The sequence below is a fragment of the Bubalus bubalis genome, chromosome 11, assembly GCF_019923935.1.
Source record: "Bubalus bubalis isolate 160015118507 breed Murrah chromosome 11, NDDB_SH_1, whole genome shotgun sequence".
Taxonomy (NCBI): Eukaryota; Metazoa; Chordata; class Mammalia; order Artiodactyla; family Bovidae; genus Bubalus; species Bubalus bubalis.
Window position 1 is genome coordinate 32,893,007 of NC_059167.1, and position 23,487 is coordinate 32,916,493.

Consider the following 23,487-nt stretch of genomic DNA (forward strand, 5'->3'; position numbering starts at 1 on the left):
AAGAGCTGTGAGGGTTCTTCCAGAATGGCTTTTGGATTCCTGACACTTCCTTCTATCCAATATTAGAAATATCAGGTAAAGGAAATTGAATCCTTTAGGAACTCAAGTAGGTAATTCCTGGGGCCCACGTTAGCCATAAAACCTTGGGCAAGTTCACGGCCTTCAGCCTCAACTCCCTCCTTTGTTAAGTGGGGTTTACCAATATCTATTTTTTAGGGTTCCTGAGGAGATTATTAATAAAAGCCGTTTCCCTTGCGGCTCAGTGGTAAAGAATCTGCCTGCCAATGAAGGAGACGCAGGTTGGTTCCCTGGGTCGGGAAGATCCCCTGGAGAAGGAAATGGCAACCCACTCCAGGAGAATTCTTTACTGGAGAATTCCATGGACAGAGGAACCTGGTAGTCTACAGTCCATGGTGTCACAAAGAGACACGACTTAGCGACTAAACAACTGCAAATAGTGAAGCTCCTAGCATTGCGCCTGGCAGAAGCACGGGCTCAATAAACCGTACTTCTTGTTACTACTTATCTGACTGAGAAAGGAACACTTTGTGTGGGGCTACTGTACTGGTTCCTACTTATGGGCACGGCTAAGAGACTAAAACCGTAGTTTCCACCAAGAACAACCTGCGGCCTCGGACTTGCGCCCCTCGCCCCAACCAAGGACCAGAGAAATTCGGGCTCTTTTAGAGAAAACAGTGCCCTGGTCTCTTCTCTCCAGGGAATAAGGAAGAACTGTCGCGGAAGCCGAGAGAGCGAAGAGAGGCAGAAGGGCTGGGTGTCTCAAAGGTGTCTGGTGAGCCCGGACGCGGTTAAGACCCGCCCCCGCGGCTCGGCCCCCAGCGCCCGAGCGGAGGCAGGGAAGTGGGCGCGGAGGGGCGTGGGGCGACGGCTCGGGTTGTCTGTGCCCGCCGAGCCGGGGCGGGCGCATCTTCTTGCCGCCCAATCCCCAGCCTTAGTCGCGGCCTCATGAATAACCAACAAAGCGAAGCGCCCTCCCCCTGGCGTTCCAGACCGCGGAGGGAGCCGCCGCTGCTGCAGGGGCCGCCGCGGGGATGCCGAGCGCGGGCGCCGCCGCTCTCTTCTGCGCGCTCCTCTGCTGAAGGTTCACAGGTGAGGACGGGCTCGGCTTCCGCCACTCGGGCGGCAGCTGCTGCAGACGGGGCGGCCGGCAGAGACGGAGCCGGAGTCCCTGGCGGCACGGGGCCGCCCCGGGAGCTGTGCGGTCGGGGGAGCTCGGCAGCCCCGGGCGCGCGAAGCGTGCGCCCCGCGCCGCCGCCAGAACGCGGTGCCCCGGCTCGGGGTGCGCGGGGGCAGCTCCGAGAGCGTGGGGCGCGGCGCGCAGGCCTCCGAGGACTAGCCTCACTCCTCGCTCCAGCCCAGCCTCACGGCTCCGCACCAGCGAGCGGGCCTTTGTGCTGCTGGAGCTTGCAGGGCTGGCTGCTTTTGTGTGGGCTTTTCTTTCTTCTCTCCCTCCCCTCTCCGTCTCACAGCGGTGGTAGAGAAGTTCCCGAAGACTAAGATCTGCTCCTTTGAAAGCTTTGATTGCAATGTCCCCGATGCCAGTCAGTGGTCAGCAGCCGAGGAGCGAGTGGGGGCTGCAGTGGTCACCGAAATGTGTTACTTTTCAGAGATCAAACAGTTGAGTGTTTAGCGCAGGGATGTCACAGAACCTCCTTGCCGGTCCCCCAGGACACGGTAAGAGGATGCTCCTTGGAAAGGTCACTTGATTGGAAAGAGGGCCTGCGGGTTAGACTCCAGAATGATTGTAAGGTGCTACATGGAGGTGCCCAGATGCCTCCTGTGCGTCCGGGTCACTGACAGAACCCGACTTGCGTACATTCCGAACATGTAGAGCGAAAAATCTGGCTGGCTAAAAATCTGCCAGGCGCTCAAAATACAGGACCCACAAGAGTTTGGAGTTCTCAAAGAAATCTTTGCCTTCCCAAGCTGATGCCAAGGATCGGCCAGGATCTTGGCTCCTCATTTTAGTGTACTGCTGCTGTGGAGGAGAGGATTTAAAGGCTGATTTTAAAAGTCTACCTTCATTCTATGGAAGTTTTAGTTTGCAACTTCAGGGACTGGGGGAGTGGCTCACAAGACCATCCAAAAAACTCTGAAGGATTTTTTTTCCGTAGGGAGCAAAATGTGTGGCCATAATTTGCATGTCTCCCCTCCTTTGTGAATTTTCTTGATCACAAGTGATACTGTTGGGCTCCAAGGAGTCTTGTTTAAACACCTACAGAGTCAGTCGCTGACCCACTTTCTGCTTACTTGCCAGCAGAATCCCACTGTAGCATCTATTGGAAGAAACTCAAAACTGGGTGAGATTTCACAGTATCAGAACATTTGCACACAATAGAAATTTAAGGGCAGACTGATTTACTCTTATGCATAAGGTACAGTTGTTATATTTGTCATATTAATGAATCAAGCACTTAGGCAACATACTTGATATTGATTGTGTTTATTCACAAAACTCCCAAGACTCAGCAAGTCTAAGGTAGCTACAGTAACAGAGCCAATTAAGAAGATGTGGATGTCTTTGTTTTCATGGGAGGTTCTTAACATTATATTCGGCATTTCTTGCTAGATCTTTCAATGTCATACTTTGGTTTTACAGAAGCAGTTTGATGCTAAACATAAGTATAGGATCAAAATGTGGAGGATGGGCTTACCTGTTATGGAAAATTTCTACTCATTCACTATTTATTCAGCAGGTGTTTGCCTGAAAACTTGTGTAAGGAATTGTATTTTTTTTTTCCCCTTGAGTTCTGTTTAGTCTCACTTAGGGAAGCTGGCTATTCAGAGAGAATAATCTGAATTTGATCTCTGTAAAATGAAAGCTTATTCTCTAATTTAGATGTGTAGTCAGTCCTGTTTTTTCACGTAGTGTTTACTTGGTGATTATAAGAGAAGTATCTGAATCAAGTTTCAGCTTGAAATGTTAGATATTATGTTTATTCCTTGAAATGTCTACCTGGGGATTACTTTCTCCTGCCAGCTAGTATTTAGAGATCTTTTTAAGCAAATGAGGTTTGTGAACTACAAAGAACAGAAATGAAGTGTCACATTGGTTTGTTGAAAGGAACTGTATATAATGGATGGACAGGAGCTTGTTGATCAAGATTGATTAGGATGGAATTCTGCAGACATCAGACAATTCCCAGGTCACTTTGTCTACATGAAAAGTTGAAAGGGGAAGCTCCATGGAAATAGCTTGAGGGGGAAAGGGTGTTATGGATCTTTCAGACTGCTCACATTTCTGTTATTTTGAGGGGAGTGCATGGTAGTACTGCAAAGATTAAAGGCAGGAGGAGATGGGGACGTCAGAGGATGAGATGAGTGGATGACATCACCGACTCAATGGACAGGAGTTTGAGCAAACTCTGGGAGATGGTGAAGGACAGGGAAGCCTAGTGTTGTACAGTCCATGGGGTTGCAAAGAGTCAGACATGACTGAGTGACTGAACAACAACAGTATGTCTTAAATTGTTTGATACTTAAACCTTTTTTTCAAACCATTTTTATGTCTGTTATCACTGATTTGGTCCCTCTTCCATCTTTGTAGAAAACAGAATGAACATTATCATCTCCATTTTGCAAAGAGGAAACTGAGTTTCAGTGATTTTCCCAAGGTAGAGCTGGAAGTCAAAGCCAACTTTTAAATCTTCAAGTCCAACTTCTTTTACCAGGAATAGGGTGATGCTCTAGAGTGATACACACCGGTATCTTCCTTTGTCTATATTGCTAAATTGTAGAGAATAAAGCTTGTGGGCTTGATGTGTAGAACTTAGCTGTGGTCTGCAGCAATGGTAAAGCACTTTGCTGGCAGTTGCCCGAGTAACCATCTCGACCCCAGCCTACTTACCTCTTTGCTGTCAGCAGGATGCCTCTTTCCTCCTGTGGGTTACTTTGTGGTTACTCTGTTCAGTCTCCTTCCACTGTGGTTGAACATACTACTGAAAGGATCATCTGTCATCCCAGGCACTTAATTTATAGTGAAGGATGAGTAGGGTCAGATCATCTTAAAGCCAATAAATCAGGCCAGTAACAGTCACCCAAAGCACAGTAAATCAGAGATGGGGTACCTTAATGCTGTGTGCCACAGCTGGCTTAATAGGGTCAGAGTCTTGATAAGCTCCACTTCAGACCAAAGGGATAGTGTTGGCAATGAGAACCTTAACAGTTAAAGGAAAGTAAGACAATGATAAATAATCATTAAGGAGCAGGAAAAACACAAAATGGAGATATTAAGACAAAGAAGGGAAAGAGTTTCTTTTTCCATTATCAATCAAAGAATTACTATGACTTAATTGGATTTTGAAAGGTGAAGGGGTAATTGGGAAGCAAGTTGACCTGAAGCTCTGAAACTTGTTCCTCTGTGATCTCTCTGTCTCTTTTTAATGAAATAAACTCTGAAAAAACCTGAAGTACAGGAGACATGAGAATACACAAATTACTACTATTATTAAAATCAAACATTGAATAAGTAGCCAAAATCGACTAAGTGATGGACAAAACATAAGCCATGAAATGTTATTGAAAATCTTACAGTGTAAAAGAGATGCTGAACCTTCTTTTTCACATTCTTAAATGGTTATTTCTGATAACTCAGTTGGTAAAGAATCTGCCTGCAGTGCAGGAGACCCCAGTTCGATCCCTGGGTTGGAAAGATTCACTGGAGAAGGGATAGGCTACCCACTCCCGTATTCTTGGACTTCCCTTGTGGCTCAGCTGGTAAAGAATCCACCTGCAATGTGGGAGACATGGGTTTGATCCCTGGGTTGGGAAGATCCCCGGCAGAAGGGAAAGGCTACCTACTCCAGTATTCTGGCCTGGAGAATTCCAGGGACTGTGTAGTCCGTGGGGTCCCAAAGAGTCGGATACGACTGAGTGACTTTCACTTTCAAATGGTTATTTATATTCACTTCACACCACTAAAAATTGAATACCTCTCCTATGTGTCTACCATTATTAGCAATTATATGGCAAAGGAAGCTGAAAGACTAGTGTTTTCATGCAAAGAAGGTAACCTTAGTTGAGGTGACGAGACTTACAGATGTGATGATTTATACTGGAGAAGCTAGGAGAGGGGCAGGAAGAGAATGGGCCAGGCAGTTTTGTGATAACAGTCAGTAAATAGGACATGACCTGGTGGACCATGGATTGGATACCAGGGGCAGGGAAGAAGGAGAGAGCATTCTGGCTAGCACAGTGCCATGAGCAAAACTTAGGAAGCTGAAATGAGTAAGGCACATAAGAGGGGAATATATCCAACTGGCAATGGGTTTGTACTGGGCACTGATGATATGAAGTTGTGTTATAGATATGGAGGTTGGCAGTTATATGTTTGGGGACATTAAATGATGTGTTTTGGGAAGGTAGAGTTGTAGTCGCAAAGACAGGAAACTTGATGACTGACAGACATAATTACACAGGTAAGTTAATTAACCTCTGTAAGCTGGTAGTTTTCTCACCAAAAAAAAAAAAAAAAGAGAGAGAGAGAAGGATAACGACAATGCCTGTATCATTAGGTTGTTGTAAAAGATTAAATAAAATAATTTATATAAGGCACTTAAAACACTTGGCATCCCTGAATGGTAGCCATGCCATTTTTGATTTATTATTGTAATTTCTTTCCTTAAGACTAAATCATCTAGATTGTATAAAATGGATTGGAGAGGAGAGAAGCTGATCAGGATAATAAATTAAGAGGCAGGTAAAACAATGACAATCCAGTGTTCCCAAGAAGGGATGATTCCAAGAGATATTATGAGGGAAGGACCTGCAGAAATTGTGAACCTAGAATGTATAGGAGAGAAGAGTTCAAGATGACACCACAGTTTAGATGAAGATAGTGTGTTTGAAGTAGCACCCAAGTAACAACCAGTAGACAATGGAAATCAAGGGCAGTTTTTTTCCCCAAAACCCACACCAGCTGTTTATGGCATTTGTGTTTATCCTGCAAAAGGAAAATATCAGGTGGATTGTAACTTTTTTTTTCATTTTGTTTTGTTTTTGGCATACTCTACAGGTCTCCTGTGTCTTGAGTACCCTTAGGGCAGTGCTCATGTTCCTTATATATTATACATGAAACTCAATTTGCTTTGAAAAAATTAGCTTTGTCACTGATGAAATGATTGAACATGCCGATTCCCTTTTGTGTCTGCGTTTCGGTAACACACTGAACAACAGCCGCATACTGTTTAGTTGGAAAAATATTGACCAAGTGTTTGAAAACACCTGATTAGTAAGTCTAACAAGATGGCTAAGGCTGTATTTTTTTATGTTGTCTTTCATTTGTCTTTGAAACTTGAATATGCCTAGACTTGACAAAGAGATTCTGGACTGTATCTATTTAAGATTGTCAAAGATAATGCTTGACAGAACAGCTTATCTGCTCACTGGTGGCAGAAACGCAGTAAATTGTTCAGAGGACTGCCAAGCCATTAGGATACCTTGATAGTGAATGACAGATAAAGTGCTATGACTGGCTCAGAAAAGGATGCTTTTTAAGCTATTAGAAGCTAATATCCACTATCAGTGAGCAACTGGGTTAGAGTTCATGTATCTGAATTAATTTGTACTGATGGATAGAGTGAAAAGAAAGGAGCCGCCAAAGTCACAGTGTAAAAGGAAAAGTTGGAGAAATGTTTTATTTTATTTGTTAAATATTCTGATATTTGAGTTAATTGAAGATAATTAAGACATAATTTCTAATAAGCAGTGAAATCTCTCTCTCCTTCAGCAAAGCGGGCTATAGACATTGATTTGTTTGTTCAGCCAGTATTTACTAAGCGTTTCCTCTGTGCCAGGCACTTTGCCAGGGAAAGGAGACAATGTCGAGGAAAAAAGAAAAGGCCTATAGCCTTGTGATTACACACGGTTACTTAGGTTTGGAAATATTGTCACTGAATTGACAAGAGTTAGTCTTTCCTTATTTATTCTCTACCATCATGCAGCTCCCAGTGAAGGACTCCAAACTCATGGGAGTGGTTATGTGAACCTGTGCTGTGCTTGGAAAGACAGAGAAAGATCTGGAACTTGAAGGTCATCTACCAATTTATCTGAGTTGCAGATGTGTTCCCTACTGCCGTTCCAACAGGCTGTCTTTTCTGCCTCTCTTAAAGTTCAGGCATCACTTTGAATAGTAGGGAGAAGGAGCATATGGCTGCAATACACAGGCATAGAATAAGCGTGCGGTTCACCCCACTTTTTCCTGTCGTAATTGAATTTAGAAAGCAGGTGGCTGACACTTAATTACAGAAGGAAGGTCTTTTAGAGCCATGGCAGAATTCCCTTCACACAAAAATTCTAAAGTTTAAGGTCTAGATGAAAATGAAACCTTGAAGGGAAAATCTGTTTTAGAAAGGCAATAGAGATGATATTACATCTTCTTTGTTTGTCCCTACCACCTTCCAAATCTGTTTTGTTCATAAAATTCTCCTCTCAGTCCACAGGACTCCAGAACATATGAATAAAATGTGAGGCATTCATACAATCATTTGGGTGCCCTGCTTGCTGGATGACAAAGTTGTGGGAATATGAAAACGTTTGCATTTTTCTTGTGTGTTTTATAGATAAAATAAGAAAATGGAATCATGGAGATAGAGGAATTTCAAAGATTATTTTTTTAACTCCTTATTCTGTCAAAGGAGAGACTGAGGGTATTTGTCTAGTATCACATGGCATGTTTTATCAACAATAAAGCTATGATTCATTTTACTCATGCCAGTCTATGTCCTTCTAAACTCTGCTGCTGGGAATTCCCTGGTGGTCCAGTGGTTAGGACTCCATGCTTCTGTTGATTGCAGGGAGTACAGGTTCGATCCCTAGTCAGGGAACTAAGTAAGGTCCCATAAGTTGTGCCATGGAGACCCAGATTTTAGGCCACATCCTCAGTCTCCTGAGGTAATATTTCATTGAACTGGAAAAATATTTGTTAAGGAAAGAGCAGATCTCTGAACAGGTCACAAATGAAGCAGAGAGTTCTATAGCTTTTATGTATCTTTGACTATCTAATTTATAGTTCAGAAGTCAAAGGTGTAGTGTCATCAGCTGTGAGCACTCTTGTTATACAGCTGTCATATGTTTTTGTTTTAAGGAAGGAAAATAGAAGCCGCAAGCCAAATACTGCTACCAATTCTGTTACCTGGCTATGAACTGGGCTGCATTATGGCTCATCTGAAATATGGGGATAACTAATTCCCAGAATGTTCACATACTATTCCCTCTTTTAAAAATATCATTCCTGGATTCTTTCCTTTTAAAACAATGTGTTTAAACAATGTATGCTACCTGTATGTAATTTAATATTAAATATAAATGCTTCAACCCCTCATCCTACAGATGAGGAAATTTAGCATCCCCTTTACTATCTGAGGGTGTCCCTGATCGCTCAGATGGTAAAGAATCTGCCTGCAGTGCAGGAGACCTGGGTTCGACCCCTGGGTTGGGAAGAACCCCTGGAGAAGGGAATGGCTACCCACTCCAGTATCTGGCCTGGAAAATCCCATGGACTGTATAGTCCATGGGGTCACAAAGAGTTGGACACAACTGAGTGACTTTCACTGAAACTTCATTCACTATCTGAAGATTCTTGGGTGGGTGGCTTACATTTCTTCTAGTCATCTCTGGATTCAGTTTTCTTTTGCTTCTAAATTTATGGTCCCTGATATGCTGTTCCTTTTTTGCACATGGCATCTCATGGCATCTTTCCATTCCTATATTCTCCCAAAGTAATTTTTTCAGGTAAAAAATTATTGGTGGCAATAAATATTTATGGTCTCATCCCAGGTCTGTGTACTAGGAACTTGGCAATAACTTAGTTGAGGGGTTTTGACTCCAGGTCTCTCAAGAAGTTGCAGTCAAGATGGCAGCTGAGGCTGAAGTCATCTGAAGGCTTGACTGGGGCTGGAGGAGTTGCTTCCAAGATAATTCATTCAAGTGGGTGCTGGTAGTTCAGCAAGAGGCCTCAGCTCCGAATCCATGGATTCCTCTTTCCTTGTGTAGATAAATTTAACCTTTTTCTCTTCAGCTATCTAAATCTTGCCCTTAGTACTTGACCTTTTCTCTGTCTCAAAGAGGCCTGGAAGACTAACTGGATTAACATGTGGAAGGTTCACACTTCTTAAGGGGAGAAGACCCTATGAAAATATAAATTTTTATATTTTGTGTGTGCACATCATAAGCTTAATTAACCCCGAGAGTTTAATGATTAGACATAGGAGAAAGGAAAAGTATAACTTTTATAAAGATAAGGTTTTTATTTTTGGATTTAGAATTTTCATTCCTAAGTTTAATTTTCTAGAAAAACTGCAGTATCTAAGAACTTTCTGATGATGGGATAGATAAAAAGTCCTAAAACCCTTAAGATTGGGGGGAAACTAGCAGTTTCAATATAATTTTAGTTGTAATGACAGTGTAAGTATTTTTTTTAAATAAATCTTAATCTTACAATAAATGTGTATTCAGTAAACGTTGATAATTTAAAATGTGTTTTTGTTCTCTGAAAGAGCTTTTTTTTTTCCCCCAAAATATGCACTTGTTTACATTAACTATTTTACTTTTTCTAATTTTTTTGAGATATGAAGATTTTGCCTATAATTTTTATAGTTGTTGCAGAGAAAACAAATGCTTTAAGTATTTTAAAGATAAATTTTAATTGTGAGTCATTTATATACTTTAAAAACTCTTGAATGAAACTGGTATTCAGTATTTTATGATGATATTTAATAAGTTTTAAAACATACTTAAAAGGTTCTGTAAATGTAGTATAAATAAATGTTAAGGTTTCCTTTTTATTTCCCTGGACGTATTGCTATTTCTACAGTCATTTGACTCCATGATTAATAGAAGAATTGGGAAGAATATTGCAAATGTGATTTCAAGGGTAGTTTATTTCAAGTAGATATTTTAAAAACAATGAACTTAGTACTTGAACTGTGTGTACCGTTTGCTAGAGAGCTGCAAGTTAAATCAGCTGAAAATTCAATAGGGAAAAATGAACTGGGTTATCCAAGTCTCAAAGGTACAAAGAAATAGAACATTCTTCTCCTATGTACTATCTCTGAACAGAAGTCAAGGAAATTATTTTACTTATGGTTTAATTTAAAGGGGCTTATTTACAACATATATTTATATGATGGTTTGATATGCTTTATTTTTCTGCAGGACTCAATTACTGGAATTGTCAACTCTACCAATTTATGTGCACATTTCTCTTCCACTATGAGCAGACCAATTGTATTACACATTTGTCTGGCTTTCTGTAGCCTTCTACTTCTCAACTTTGCTGCACAATGTCTGGCTTTCCCCAACATGGAAAGAAGGGAGATAGTACTTCTTCATGCAGAAAAAGGACAGTCTGAGAGGCTAAACACAGATGACCTAGAAAATGACTCTGTTACTTCAAAGTACACTCCAGTCTCTGGAGATCCAATGATAGTGTTAGCAGGACCATCAACAATGTCTTTAAATAAAGTATTCCCTAGTAACAAAGAAACCCCTCCTGTAGGAGCTGGGCTCACGCAGGCTGATGGTTCTAACATTTACACTGCTACTGAGCCAGAGGTCCCAGCAGGGGAAGAAGTGTTCGGTTCTAGCCAGCCAGAGACAATGTCTCCCGAAAGCCGACCTTCCAAGGCCACGTTAACCAACCCTGTCATGCCAACTGCTTCTCTGAATATTGATGAGAGGGAGGAACCCTCCCGTGGTACCATCATTCAGCCCACTGTGGAAGGAACCACTGAAGCAACACAAGGTTTTCTGAGCTATGTGGATGATCAGTTGTTTGCAACTGAAAGCCCGGAAGGACTTAGTCTGGGGCATTCACCTTTATCCTTTGTGGATACTAAAGAAATGCTAACCACCAGTCCAAGGACTGAGAAATTTGAAGCAAACCCAGAACATAAGGCCACTTCTTTTCCTGGTTCTAAGCTCACAGCAGGCACTGAGCCTTCCCAGATGACAGCTGATAATACCCAGGCTACTGCCGCCACTAAGCACTGGCTCCCAACCTCTGAGTCCATCCTGAGTGTTGAACCAGAAACTGACAGCCTGCTGGGAGCCCCGGAAGTCACGATGAGTGTCAGCACAGCTGTTGCAGCTGCTCCTGTCATAAGTGATGAGTGGGATGACACCAAATTAGAGAGTGTAAGCCAGATAAAGACCCCAAAGCTTGGAGACAATACAGAGACACAGGTGAGAATGGAAATATCTCAGACAACCCAAGCACCCGATATCAGTATGGAAGGCATGGAAGAGGGCGCAGCTTTGACAGAGGCTGCAGATGTGAGTCTGAAGCTGCCTGAAATGGAAACACACATGGAAACCACCCTGCCAATGGCACATGGGGGTGAGAGAGCATCAGATCAGAGTTCCTTTACTCCCACAAGTCCAATGGGAGATACGAAAGTCTCTGTCATGAACTTGGTCCAGGATACTGCAGACTTTGTGGAATCCACCAAGGAGAACAGTGCCATGTTCTTAGAGACCGCTGTTTCTATCTCCGAATATGAGTCTGAGGTGCATCAACCATTGGGAAATAGATTTAAAGGTAAAAGAAAGAAAAGTAAGCTTTGTTTAACTTGGAATGTTTCTGTTTGATTTTTTTTTAATTGAGATATAATTGAAACATAACATGGTATTAAGTTTTAGGTGGTTTATTTTTTTTAAGTGACAATTTAGAAGTAAATTAAGTTTTAAAGAAAAATAAAAGTAAATAAATAAAAATACTTCTTGCATAAATGTATTTGTATAAAATACATTCAATTATAACTCCTGTATGTAGACCAGTGGTGTTTAACAGGGAATAATTTGTCATCCCCATACCCCCATAATTTGACTTACATACAGCATGAAGTGATCACCACAGTAAGTTTACTGAACATCCATCATCTCATATAGATACAAAACAAAATAAATAGAAAAACTTTCTTTCCTTGTGATGAGAGTTTTCAGGATTTACTCTCTTAATTTTCATATATAACATATGGCAGTATTCACCGTATCTGTCATGTTGAACATCTTTAGTACTTATTTGTACCTTTTGATTACCTTCATCCAATTCCCCCCTTCTACCACCCCTACCATAAATCTGATAATTTTTACCACAAATCTGATCTCTTTTTCTATGGGTGTTTGTTTTGTTTTTGAAGATAACTGACCTACACTACTGTGTTAGTTCCTAGTGATTTGATATTTTGTACATTACAAAATGATCATCAAGGTAAGCCTAGTTACCACTTGTCACCATACAAAGATGTTACATATATATCGACGGTATTCCCCACAGTTTACATTACATATCCTTGACTCATTTATTTTGCAACGGGAAGTTTGTACCTCTTAATCTCCGTTACCTATTTCTGGAGACATTTTTGGTTGTCACAACAGAGGGCCTCTAGTAGGTAGAGGCCAAGATGCTGCTAACATTCTACAGAGCATAGCACAGCCCCCAACAAAGGTTTATCTGAGCCAAAGTGTCAGTAGCTCTGAGAAACCCTGGTATAGATGAATATTTTTCAAACCTTTTACTATGAAAATGTATAAATATATATAAGAAAACGTGAAAAAAATAGCTATATGTTTTAATGGTATAATCAACAACATCAGATACTTATTTACACATTGTTGTAAAAAATACTCACATCCCTGATATTACCAAAAAGCCTTAGGTAAATATTTATCTCATAGTGTTAACTATGTGAGTTCTTTGACTTTGTTTTCCCAAAAAGAAGCTCATCTAGAAATAAGGGGGAAAACCCCCCACAATACAGATAAATCCTCTCTGCTGGCTTGATTCTGTACTTTCTACTTCCTCTTGGCCTTTACATCTGTGAATGTTATGAGATGTCAATCCTTGCATTTGTTGCTGATAAATGATGTTTTTCTTGGATTGTGTGTAGTTGGTCAGACAACAGCATGGGGAAGGAAGAACTTAGTGTAATAGGCATATGCTCATTCCAAATTGTTTTGGAATATGTACAGCTGTTACTTCAGCTAAGTAGACTAATTAATGGAAAATATCAAATTAGTAATGTGTTTTATAAAGTGTTATAGAGATTGAATTAAAATGATAAAAATTGAATTTTACATATCCAATCTATTTTTTTAAAGACTGTAAGACCTAGTATACTGGAAGTTTTCGTAGAAGCTTCCCAAAACTATTTTGTAAGTTGGTTTTTAAATTTCATTTAAAAAGTTGGGTCCAAATGACCAGGATAATATTAGATATGACCAAACAAGAAGTTTACTTCAGTTCTCCATAATACTTTAAGACATTCCTGAAGCATTAAATCACATAGTCCCAGATAATTTACTGCACAATTGAATCCATGCTTCTTATACTTGATTTGCCTTAGCTTCTTCTAATGTAACTTAAAAAGAAAATAAATTTGGCAATTATATGATTTTTTAAAAAATTATCGAATATACTTCTTACTTAGTCATAATTTCCTCACTTAACTACAATATTTTAATAGGCAGCTTCTTTTTCTTTCTAGCACATAGAACAATGTATGGCACATAGTAGGTACTCAATAAGTATCTCTTTGTTGAATGAGTAAATGAAGATAGAGAACCATCCAGACTAGAATTATCCAATCTGCCTGCCTGCCTTGTCCAAATTAATCAAAAAGCTTCTAAGTATTCTTGGTAGAGAGAGAGAGGAATGTCCAGTAATTCCTTTCAATTTTTACTTTTTCGGTTGTTTCATAGTGTTAAAAATAATGTGAAAAATTGAGATTATTGATGACAGTAGTGAGAGAATAGTCAAAAGTTTGTCCATTTCCTAGTGATTACAAGTCCTTCAAATATAAAAATCTTCAGTTCAAAGAAAAAGTAGCCTAAACTGATTGGGGACCAAGAAATGGAAATGCTTGTACTAAAAAAATATACAAACACTATTTTAAAGCAAATAATTTCTGAGGAGAAATGTTTTTGAGTAATAGGAAAAACAATGATGCCATTAATAAAAACTATGAAAAAATCTTTCAGCTGCTTTTAAGAAGGAGCTTTTTTTTTTATTACATATGGTAATGTGCTGAGTATCTAAAATTACTGTTTAAAAAAAGAGAGATGATAATGTCTTCTAGAAATTATGTTTTCCTAGTGGCTCAGTATTTGAAATTTCCAACATAACCTCTCCCTAAGAAGGGGGCAAATATTAACCTTTATAAATAGTCTATAATCTAAATAACTATAAATAGTCTTTAATAATGTATTTGGGGGGATTATAATGTAAAGAAAGTGGACCTGCAATAGATACATCTTACCCCACAGCTGTATCTCATTCTTTTTCATGTTGAAAAGCAAATGCAGATCTTCTACACAGGCCACTCTAAGTTGTTCCTTGGGCAGTGGCAAGATTTCTTTTCTATGGCCGAACAATGTCCTCTGTGTGTGTGTGTGTGTATGTATGTGTGTGTATCTCATCTTTTTATCCATTCATCTGTTGAGGGATAAGTACAGTTAGCACAGTGGTTAAGAGGGCTAACTATGTAAACTTAGGTTCTTTAGCTTCTCTACACCTAAGTCATTGGTAAAATGAGGTAATACTAGCTGACATTTATTGACTACTTACCAAGTACTGGGTGTGTACTAAGTGTTTTACACGTGTTATCTAATTTAATTTTTGTAAAAACTCTATGGGGTAGATACTGTTATTATTTCCACTTTACAACTTAAGGAAGCTCAAGGTCCAGAAACATTAAGTAATTCATTCAGAATCACACAGATAGAAGATGGCTGAATCTGAATTGATACTCAGGCAAATTGGATCTGGAGCCTGTGTTCTTGACCACTATGATACATGGTTTCCATGGAATGATTTAGTACCTTCCTACCCTTACATACGGAAGGATAAGATAATGCCCATCATGTGCTTAGCAATGTGTGTGTATGGCACATAATAGAAACTCAGTAAACATTAGTTATTGTAACTAGTATTCCTTTAATTCAAAATGCCAACTTTCTGTCCCCTTCAGGGATGCAAATGTGAATATTGATATATAGAAATGCTTCTGAAAGTTTTTGAACTTAGTTCTGTATAATGTCTTTCTAAATAAACTGATTATGTTGATATTCATAAGGGAAACTTAACTGTTGATTTCTTATTTTAAATTTTATTTTATTTGTTTTGTATTATTGTCTTTATCTCTGTCTTGTATTGATTCACCACTTCTTAGATTGATTCACCACTCCTGAAAACAGCAACACTGGAAACTTTTATTTACTGGCAGTTCATTTCTGAGCCATCCCTCTGCCTTCTCATTCCCTGAAATGAAGTCTGCTTTTCTTTAAATTATTAGTTATATAGTGACTTTTTCAGGTATAGGGATTTAGTCTATTTAAAAATGTTGTTTCTTCGCTTTTAAGACATCATCACTCAAGAGATGACAACAGCTGGTCAAGCAGCAGAAGCCACGGTGTCTTTGGTGACACAGGAACAGCAGGTTGCCACCCTCGAGGTCACCAGAGGCGAGGACGAGACCCAGGGAGGGAAGGCGTTGCCCTCTGCCACAGCGGATGCTCCTCGTGCTACTCAGCTGTCAAGAAGATGGGAGCCTCTGGCCACTGTGGTTTCAACGACACCCATCCCTGTCTCTTTCAAAGTTACTCCTGCTGTGGAAGGTCTGTAACAGAGGGAATTGAACTCAGCGTTTTCGGGGTGGATCTTTTCTGAGTTGATAAGGAATAGAATGAGTGAGGCAAATGGCCTGGGGGTAAAACCAGCAAGAACCAGGGGAATGAAATCAGAAGAGACCTGGGTTTGTATCCCAGCGTTGACCCTCAGTAGTATTGTGGCTTCAAGAAAGTTTCTTAATGTCTCCAAGCCTTGGTTTGTTCATCTTTAAATAATGCCTACCTGTCTTATAGGTAATTTTCAGGGTTTTAACAAATGTATACAGAGAACTTTCTACATTAATATATAGGAGACCCTCAGATGCTCTGAGATCTTAAGGACAGTGAAGTTTTTGAATCTGAGTGATCATCAGAATCACCTGAGAATTACAAATATTATTATTATTATTATTTAGTTATTATTTTTTGGCTTCATGTCTCTGTTTCATCATTGGCCTAAGTATTGGATTGGTAAAAAAATTCATTTGGGTTTTTCCATAACATCGTATAAAAACCCGAGCAAACTTTTTGGCCAGCCCAGTAAATCATACTTTTATTTATTACCAGAGTTATCTTTGACTAATAAATACCTCCTAATCCTGCATGCCTGCCTCTCTCCCCACAAAACCCCTAGGATCTTGTCAGTAACCTACAGGTAACCCACGATCCTTCCCGTCTAAACCCCTTCCTCCTCTGTTAACCATTAACCTGGATCTTCATTTCCTTGGCTTCTTTTTCATTTTATTGTGTCTGGATGTACTCCTGATATTATATGTTTAAAAGTTTTAGTTTTTTACTTTATAAAAGCAGTATTGTGCTGTGGATAGCCTTTTGGGGACTAACTTTTTTTTTTTACTTGCTGTTCTATGGCTACTATTTCTTTACTGTGGTTCTTTTGGTTTGACTGCTTGTAATATTGCACTATGAAAATATATCACGGTTTATTTATCTCATCTTCATCCAGTCTTTTCTAGTGATTTGCATTTGGGTCATTTACAGATTTCACTATTGTGAACATAGCTGCCATGAATATTCTTTTACGTACTCTCCATTGCATGTGTATAGGAGATTCTCTTGGGTATATATGTAGGAATAGGGCATATGAATATTTGACTTTAGGAAGCAGTGCCTAACTGCTTTCCAAAATGATTGCTTCCATTTATACCGTCAACAGCAATGTATATGCTAATCTGTTGACCCATATCCTGGAAGCTTTCACAAATGGTTTCTCAGGCTTCATCACCAAGGAGGTTCTGATTCAGTTAAGTTGGGCTATGTAGAAAGCATGAAAATCAACATTTCAAAATTACCTCAAAAGATTGTGATGATAAACTAGGCTTGGAAAAATGCTGCTATTCTAGAGCTTCTAGGTTTGGGGATACCTGGGGCTAATTTCGCTGCTTTAAAACTGAGCATATTCCAGACACAGATCTAAACTTTTACTCTTTGACGTGACTTTTGAAAGTTATCTTCTCATGGTAACTCGCTTCAGTTGTGTCCAACTCTCTGTGATCCCGTGGACTGTAGCCCGCCAGGCTCCTCTGTCCTTATGATTCTCCAGGCAAGAATACTGGAGTGGGTTGCCATGCTCTCCTCCAGGGAATCTTCCCAGCCCAGGGATTGAACCCATGTCTTAGGTCTTCTGCATTGGCAGGCAGGTTCTTTATGTCATCAAAGTCATCTTTGGTGTATATTTAAACAAATTTTGTTTAATTTTCTATCTTTAATAATAGGTTATGTTGTTGTTGTTTGGTCGCTAAGTTGTGTCCAGCTCATTTGGGACCCTATGGACTGTAGCCTACAAGGCTCCTCTGTGCATAGGATTTCCCAGGCAAGAATACTAGAGTGGGTTGCCCTTTCCTTCTTCAGGGGATCTCCCCAACCCAAAGATCAAACCTGCATCTCCTGCTTGGCAGATGAATTCTTTACCACTAAGCCACCTGGGAAGCCCCAATAGGTTATATAAAATCCTATAAAATCCATAATATTGTCAATAGAATAAATGGGAGATTAAAATTTGAAACCAGAGTTCTGATTTGAGGTAGTGTATTTTTCTGGAAGATAAGTATTTGCCTTGGGTAGCTGAATCGATGCATTGTGGGAGATGGAACTGGTCTAAGTGCCTAATCTACTGTACGTGAGATACTGGTTTCATTAGTCATTTCTTGCTTAAAAAGTAAAAACATATATTTAAATGTATACATTTCTCATTCGGATCATCTTTGGTCAAGTCATCTCTCTTGTGTTTGGCAGACGTAATGGATACAGTCACAGGACCAAATGAGGAGTTGTTCACACCAATTTTGGGTTCTCCAGTGACGCCCCCTGGAATAACGGAGGAGGCACCCAGCACTTCCCCAGCGCTTGCTGATCCTGAGGCGTCTTCTGAAAGAAGAACTGTGGCTCCATCCTTTAGCTATGTTAACACAGCTGCCTCCTATGGCCTGGACCAACTTGAATCTGAAGGTATCCATGCTTTGAAGGGGATCTTTTCTAGGACAGATACAGTGAGTCACTAAGCAAGTGTTGTTTTTGAGAAAAGATCAAGGAGAAGTGTATTCAGTCTGTAGTGTCGATGAGGGGTCGGTAGACTGTGGCCCAGCCAAATCCAGGTTGACATCTATTTTTGTATGACAAGCTCAGATTGATCTTTACATTTCCAAGTGATTGGGGAAAAAAAATCAAAACAAGAATAGTATTTCGTGAGATGTAAAAGTTTTTATAAAATCGAAGTTTCAGTGCTCCTAATTATAGCTTTGTTGGAATGCAGCCACATTTGTTCATTTGTGTGTTGTCTGTGGTTATTTATGTGCCAGCACGGCAGAACCAATAGTTGTGACAGAGCCTAACTGCCCACGAAAAAATATTTATGGGATGGCCCTTGCCTGAAAAGACTCACTGACCCCTGCTCTCCATTTGTAACTCTCAATTGTGGTTGAATGTTAGAATCACCTTAGGGAGTTTTTAAAGGATTCTTTTTTTTTAGGATTTTTAAAGGATTTTAAAAGATTCCCAATTCTTTCTCCCAGTGATTCTGATTCAGTTGGGATGAGATCTGGCATCAACATTTCCAAGAGTTTCTTGAGATGATTTCTGTGTGCAGGCTGAGTTGAAAAAACTGGTTTAAATGGAAAACTTGAGTTTCCCCACTGGATTTTCTTGGGCAAAAATTTTAATGCGGATTGCCTTTTTGTAACAGTGCTCTACTGGTTAATGCTGGGTCATTCTCCCTTAATTATATCTCTGGGTTAGATGTTCCACTTTTTGGAGATGGGCAGCCTTCTCACCTCTTAAGGCTGAGAAATTCATGCCAAATTTTGCTTTGCAAGACGTTGGTTTTGAGCATGAAAAAGATGTTTGGGGTACAGCTGCACATCCACAAATGAGAAAACTGGAGATATAATGAAAGGTTGTTTAATTAATCAGCACTTTGGCAGGTGAACAGCTCCTGGCTAGATTGAAAAATGCCCAGTGATTTGTAAACTAATCTTGGAGATAGGTAAGCTCTTGGGCACTAAATTAGCCATGGGTTTGAAGCACTGAAGACATAGGGTGTGCTGTTATTTTATCTACTCTGTAACAGGGAAGGTGGTTCAGCCAGGTTTTCAGCAGGCTCGCAGTCTCTATTGCAGACTTTCAGGGTAATGCTGGTAGTTTTCTGGCAGAGAAACATGACATTTTAAGAGGAATGTGAATTCCGTGGAGTGCTGGTTAAGAAATGGATCAAAGCAAGCTCAGAGGCTAATAGCTCTTGCTCTCCACATTAAGATAAGAACTTGGAATGTAGACTCATATTAGCTGTCTGCCCTCCTTGATGCCATCTGGAAAGACCAGGTTTCCCCAAATTAACCGGAGTTATAGATGACAGCTTTCCCGGCAGGGCTCACTGAATCAGAGGGAAAAAAATTGGATTTGTGAATAATCCATACTTGTGAAACTGCAATAATTTTCTAAATTTAGTTGATGATGGAAGTTGTATTGAGATGTGTGAGAATTTTCTTAACTTGCCTGAGATGTCCTGGAGTTTTAGTGCTTTTCTTCTACATGATTCAGTTCCAGCTTCTTTTTGAGAATATATTTTGTCACTTTTGATCTAAGTTATGATCCTTGTCAAGGCTTTGAAAGACGTTTTTGGTTTAAAAATATTCTTTCTGCTACATTGTTGGGCTTAAGACAAGATTTTGAATGAGCATACCTTTTCTCCTAAGTAAAAGGGAGTGCAGTTTTTATATTTAGGAGAAGGCAATGGCACCCCACTCCAGTACTCTTGCCTGGAAAATCCCATGGATGGAGGAGCCTGGTAGGCTGCAGTCCATGGGGTCGCAAAGAGTCAGACACAACTGAGTGACTTCACTTTCACTTTTCACTTTCACTTTTCACTTTCATGCATTGGAGAAGGAAATGGCAACCCACTCCAGTGTTCTTGCCTGGAGAATCCCAGGGACAGGGGAGCCTGGTGGGCTGCCGTCCATTGGGTCGCACAGAGTCGGACACGACTGAAGTGACTTAGCAGCAGCAGCAGTATGTGTTAATAATGTCATTAGTTTTATGCTGGTCTATCAAACCCTCTGAAAGCAGAAGTGACTATACTTATTTAAATTGATAAATCAGTAGATGCCTAGAGGCCTTCATTTTCAATGCATGTTTATCCACCTTGTCCAGGAATATAAGTGCAGCTTGAGGCTCTGACTGGGTGAAACATTTTAATTTTTCCATAGCAATGGACCCAGGGGAGGATAGTTTATTTTTACCTAGAACAAGATCATGTGAGGTAAAGTTGTCTACCTTTCAAATTTGAATCTCTGTGATGTCTTGATAAATGACAGACAATTCTCTAGTTTAAGGTGTATGTTTATTTAATTATGTTATTAAAATCTGTCTATATGGTTATTTGAATACTTTCCTTCCCACATGGGGACAAGAACACTTCTCCAGAGAATTGGGTATTTATCTCAATGAGATATAACGAGAAACCTGCCCCTTTAGACACCATATACCCGAAATTTCTGAATGTTTACCCTTTAAAGGAGAAGGCAATGGCACCCCACTCCAGTACTCTTGCCTGGAAAATCCCATGGATGGAGGAGCCTGGTAGGCTGCAGTCCATGGGGTCGCGAAGAGTCAGACACGACATGACTTGAGTGACTTCACTTTCACTTTTCACTTTCATGCATTGGAGAAGGAAATGGCAACCCACTCCAGTGTTCTTGCCTGGAGTATCCCAGGGAGGGGGGAGCCTGGTGGGCTGCCATCTATGGGGTCGCACAGAGTCGGACACGACTGAAGTGACTTAGCAGCAGCAGCAGTAGCAGCATGGCCCAGATGAACCAAAAATTCGTTTCTGCTTGGTAGCCTGTCCTGTCTTTTCCTTTACATCACTACAACATGATGACTAAGGTTGTGTATTGTTTTCTAGGACCGCTGTAACAAAGTACCTCAAACTGGGTGATTTAAACAACAGACATTGTTCTTTTGCGGTTTTGGAGCCTGGATGCCTGAAATCAAGGTGTAGGCAGGGCTGTGCTCCCTCCAAAGCCTCTGGATGGGGATCATCCTTGCCTCTTCCAGCTTGTGGTCCTTCAGGCATTCCTTGGCTTGTGGCAGCAGAACTATAGCTTCTTCCTCCTCCTTCATATCTCCTTCCTTTGTGTTTCTGTGGCCAAATTTCCCTTGTCTTGTAAGGACATCAGCCATTGGGTTAGGACTCGTTCTACTAATTACATCTTAACTTGATTATGTCTGCTGGTACACTATTTCCAAATAAGATCATATTCACAAGTGTTTGGATTAGAACTTAAACATATATTTGCACCGGGGGGTGGGGGTGGGGGCAGGTGCACAATTCAACTTGTCATAGGAGGTCTGCTTCTGAGGAGTTTTCCAGTTGGCTCTGAAGGCAGAACACCCCCTTGAGAGGTATGCACTGGTAAACTGGGAAAGTTTGGTGTGTTTCACATTTCTCAAGCATTGAAGAAAGCCTGCTTCTATAAGTGCATAGTGCCCTTTGCCTATTTCAATAAGTCTTTTACCTTGTCAGCAAAAATGCAATTTGATTTTTGAAGGATAATGGTTTATCTTTACCTCTTTGTATTCTTTAAGGGAATAAATGCTTTCAGGATGATAAAAAATGCATTATACTTATCTCAGGCATAATTCTACCAGGGCTATATTCAGCATCTTTGGACTATAAACATGACAAAGTGTTCTAACTTTTAATTCAAAATTGAATAATAGCAAAGCTTCCCAGGTGGTGCTAGTGGTAAAGAACACTCTTGCTAATGCAGGAGACTTAAGAGAGGCAGATTCGATCCCTGGGTCAGGAAAATCCCCTGGAGGAGGGCACGACAACCAGCTTCAGTATTCTTGCCTGGATAATCCCACAGACAGAGGAGCCTGGAGGGCTGTAGTCCATAGGGTCACAAAGAGTTCACGACTGAAGCAACTCAGCACACACAGTATATACACACACACACATACACATATACATATATATATATATATATATATAAACTAATTTTTGAACATGATCTCTGTTTAGGTTGATACCATTTTTTTGGTTGAATATTAATGTATTTCTCTGCTCCAAAATGGCAGCTTAAAATTTCTGATTGCTTATGAAAACCTACTTGGAATATTTTCATTTGGGTTAGCTGTTTTTAAAATATTTTGAGACTAACATCAAATGAGACTAATATCAAATTTCAGTATTTCTTATCAGAAGAAATTCTACTTTATGTATTTTAGAAATCCAACTGAGGATATCTAAACAAATCAAACTTATTTTGTTGTTGTTCAGTCATTTAGGCATGTCCGACTCTTTGCAGCCCCATGGACTGCAGCACGCCAGGCCTCCCTATCCTTCACTGTGTCCCAGAGTTTGCTCAGACTCATGTCCATTGAGTCAGTGATGCCATCCAGCCATCTCATCCTCTGTTACCCCCTTCTCTTCCTGCCCTCAATCTTTCCTAGCATCAGGGTCTTTCCTAGCTGACAATGAGTCGGCTCTTTGCATCAGGTGACCAAAGTATTGGAGCTTCAGCTTCAGCATCAGTCCTTACAATGAATATTCAGGATTGATTTCCTTTAGGATTGACTGGTTTGATCTTCCTGCTGTCCTCAGGACTCTCAAGAGTCTTCACCAATACCACAGTTCAAAAGCATCAATTCTTTGATGCTCAGCCTTCTTCATGGTCCAACTCTCACCACTGTACATGACTACTGGAAAACTTAATTTTGGCCTTTCCTGTATTTCCACAGAAGATGGAAATTCATCTGTGCTGTAAAACTGTAACAATAGTTCTGTAGGGTGGAAGATTGTGGCTTTAATAGTTCAATACTATTATGCATACCAGGTACTAGGTTTTAAGAACACGTGAGAAATAAGAGAACAAAAACGAAGGTTTCTCAGATGTTGTGATTAAGGTATTGGTAGGCCTTCCTCACATCCCCAGCACTTAGTCCCATAATATCTGGAAGCCAATACCTGGGCTTTCCAGCTGGTGGGAAATGGGAAACTGCTTGGTGCTCCCCATGGTGCTGACTGGACAGACTTGGGAACATGGTGAATTTGCTTGGACTCTCCCAAGATGAGCCTCTTAGCTTATTGCTTTTCTGCAAGAGAAGAAACAATTCCCATTTCCTAATCTGTTTCAACACGCCTGTTTATTACTGAGTTTATAGAACAAACTCATAGTAATTGACAGAGAAGGCAATGGCAACCCACTCCAGTACTCTTGCCTGGAAAATCCCATGGACAGAGGAGCCTGGTAGGCTGCAGTCCATGGGGTCGCGAAGAGTCGGACATGACTGAGTGTCTTCACTTTCACTTTTCACTTTCATGCATTGGAGAAGGAAATGGCAACC

General features: G+C 40.4%; 1 protein-coding gene across 3 annotated transcripts in view; it reads left to right on the forward strand.

Annotated features, from left to right (window-relative positions):
• The first annotated feature begins 929 nt into the window (after window positions 1-929).
• Window positions 930-23,487, forward strand: part of ARMH4 (armadillo like helical domain containing 4) — a 141,201-nt gene continuing 118,643 nt past the window's right edge. The window contains exons 1-4 of one of the 3 annotated variants that reach the window (XM_044924925.2): window positions 930-1,110; window positions 10,174-11,557; window positions 15,379-15,633; window positions 17,878-18,090. In XM_044924925.2, the coding sequence (XP_044780860.2) occupies window positions 967-1,110; window positions 10,174-11,557; window positions 15,379-15,633; window positions 17,878-18,090 (1,996 nt within the window). In that variant the 5' untranslated portion in view covers window positions 930-966. The remainder of the gene's footprint in view (window positions 1,111-10,173; window positions 11,558-15,378; window positions 15,634-17,877; window positions 18,091-23,487) is intronic. The other 2 variants (XM_025295465.3, XM_025295464.3) reach the window with 2 other exon arrangements.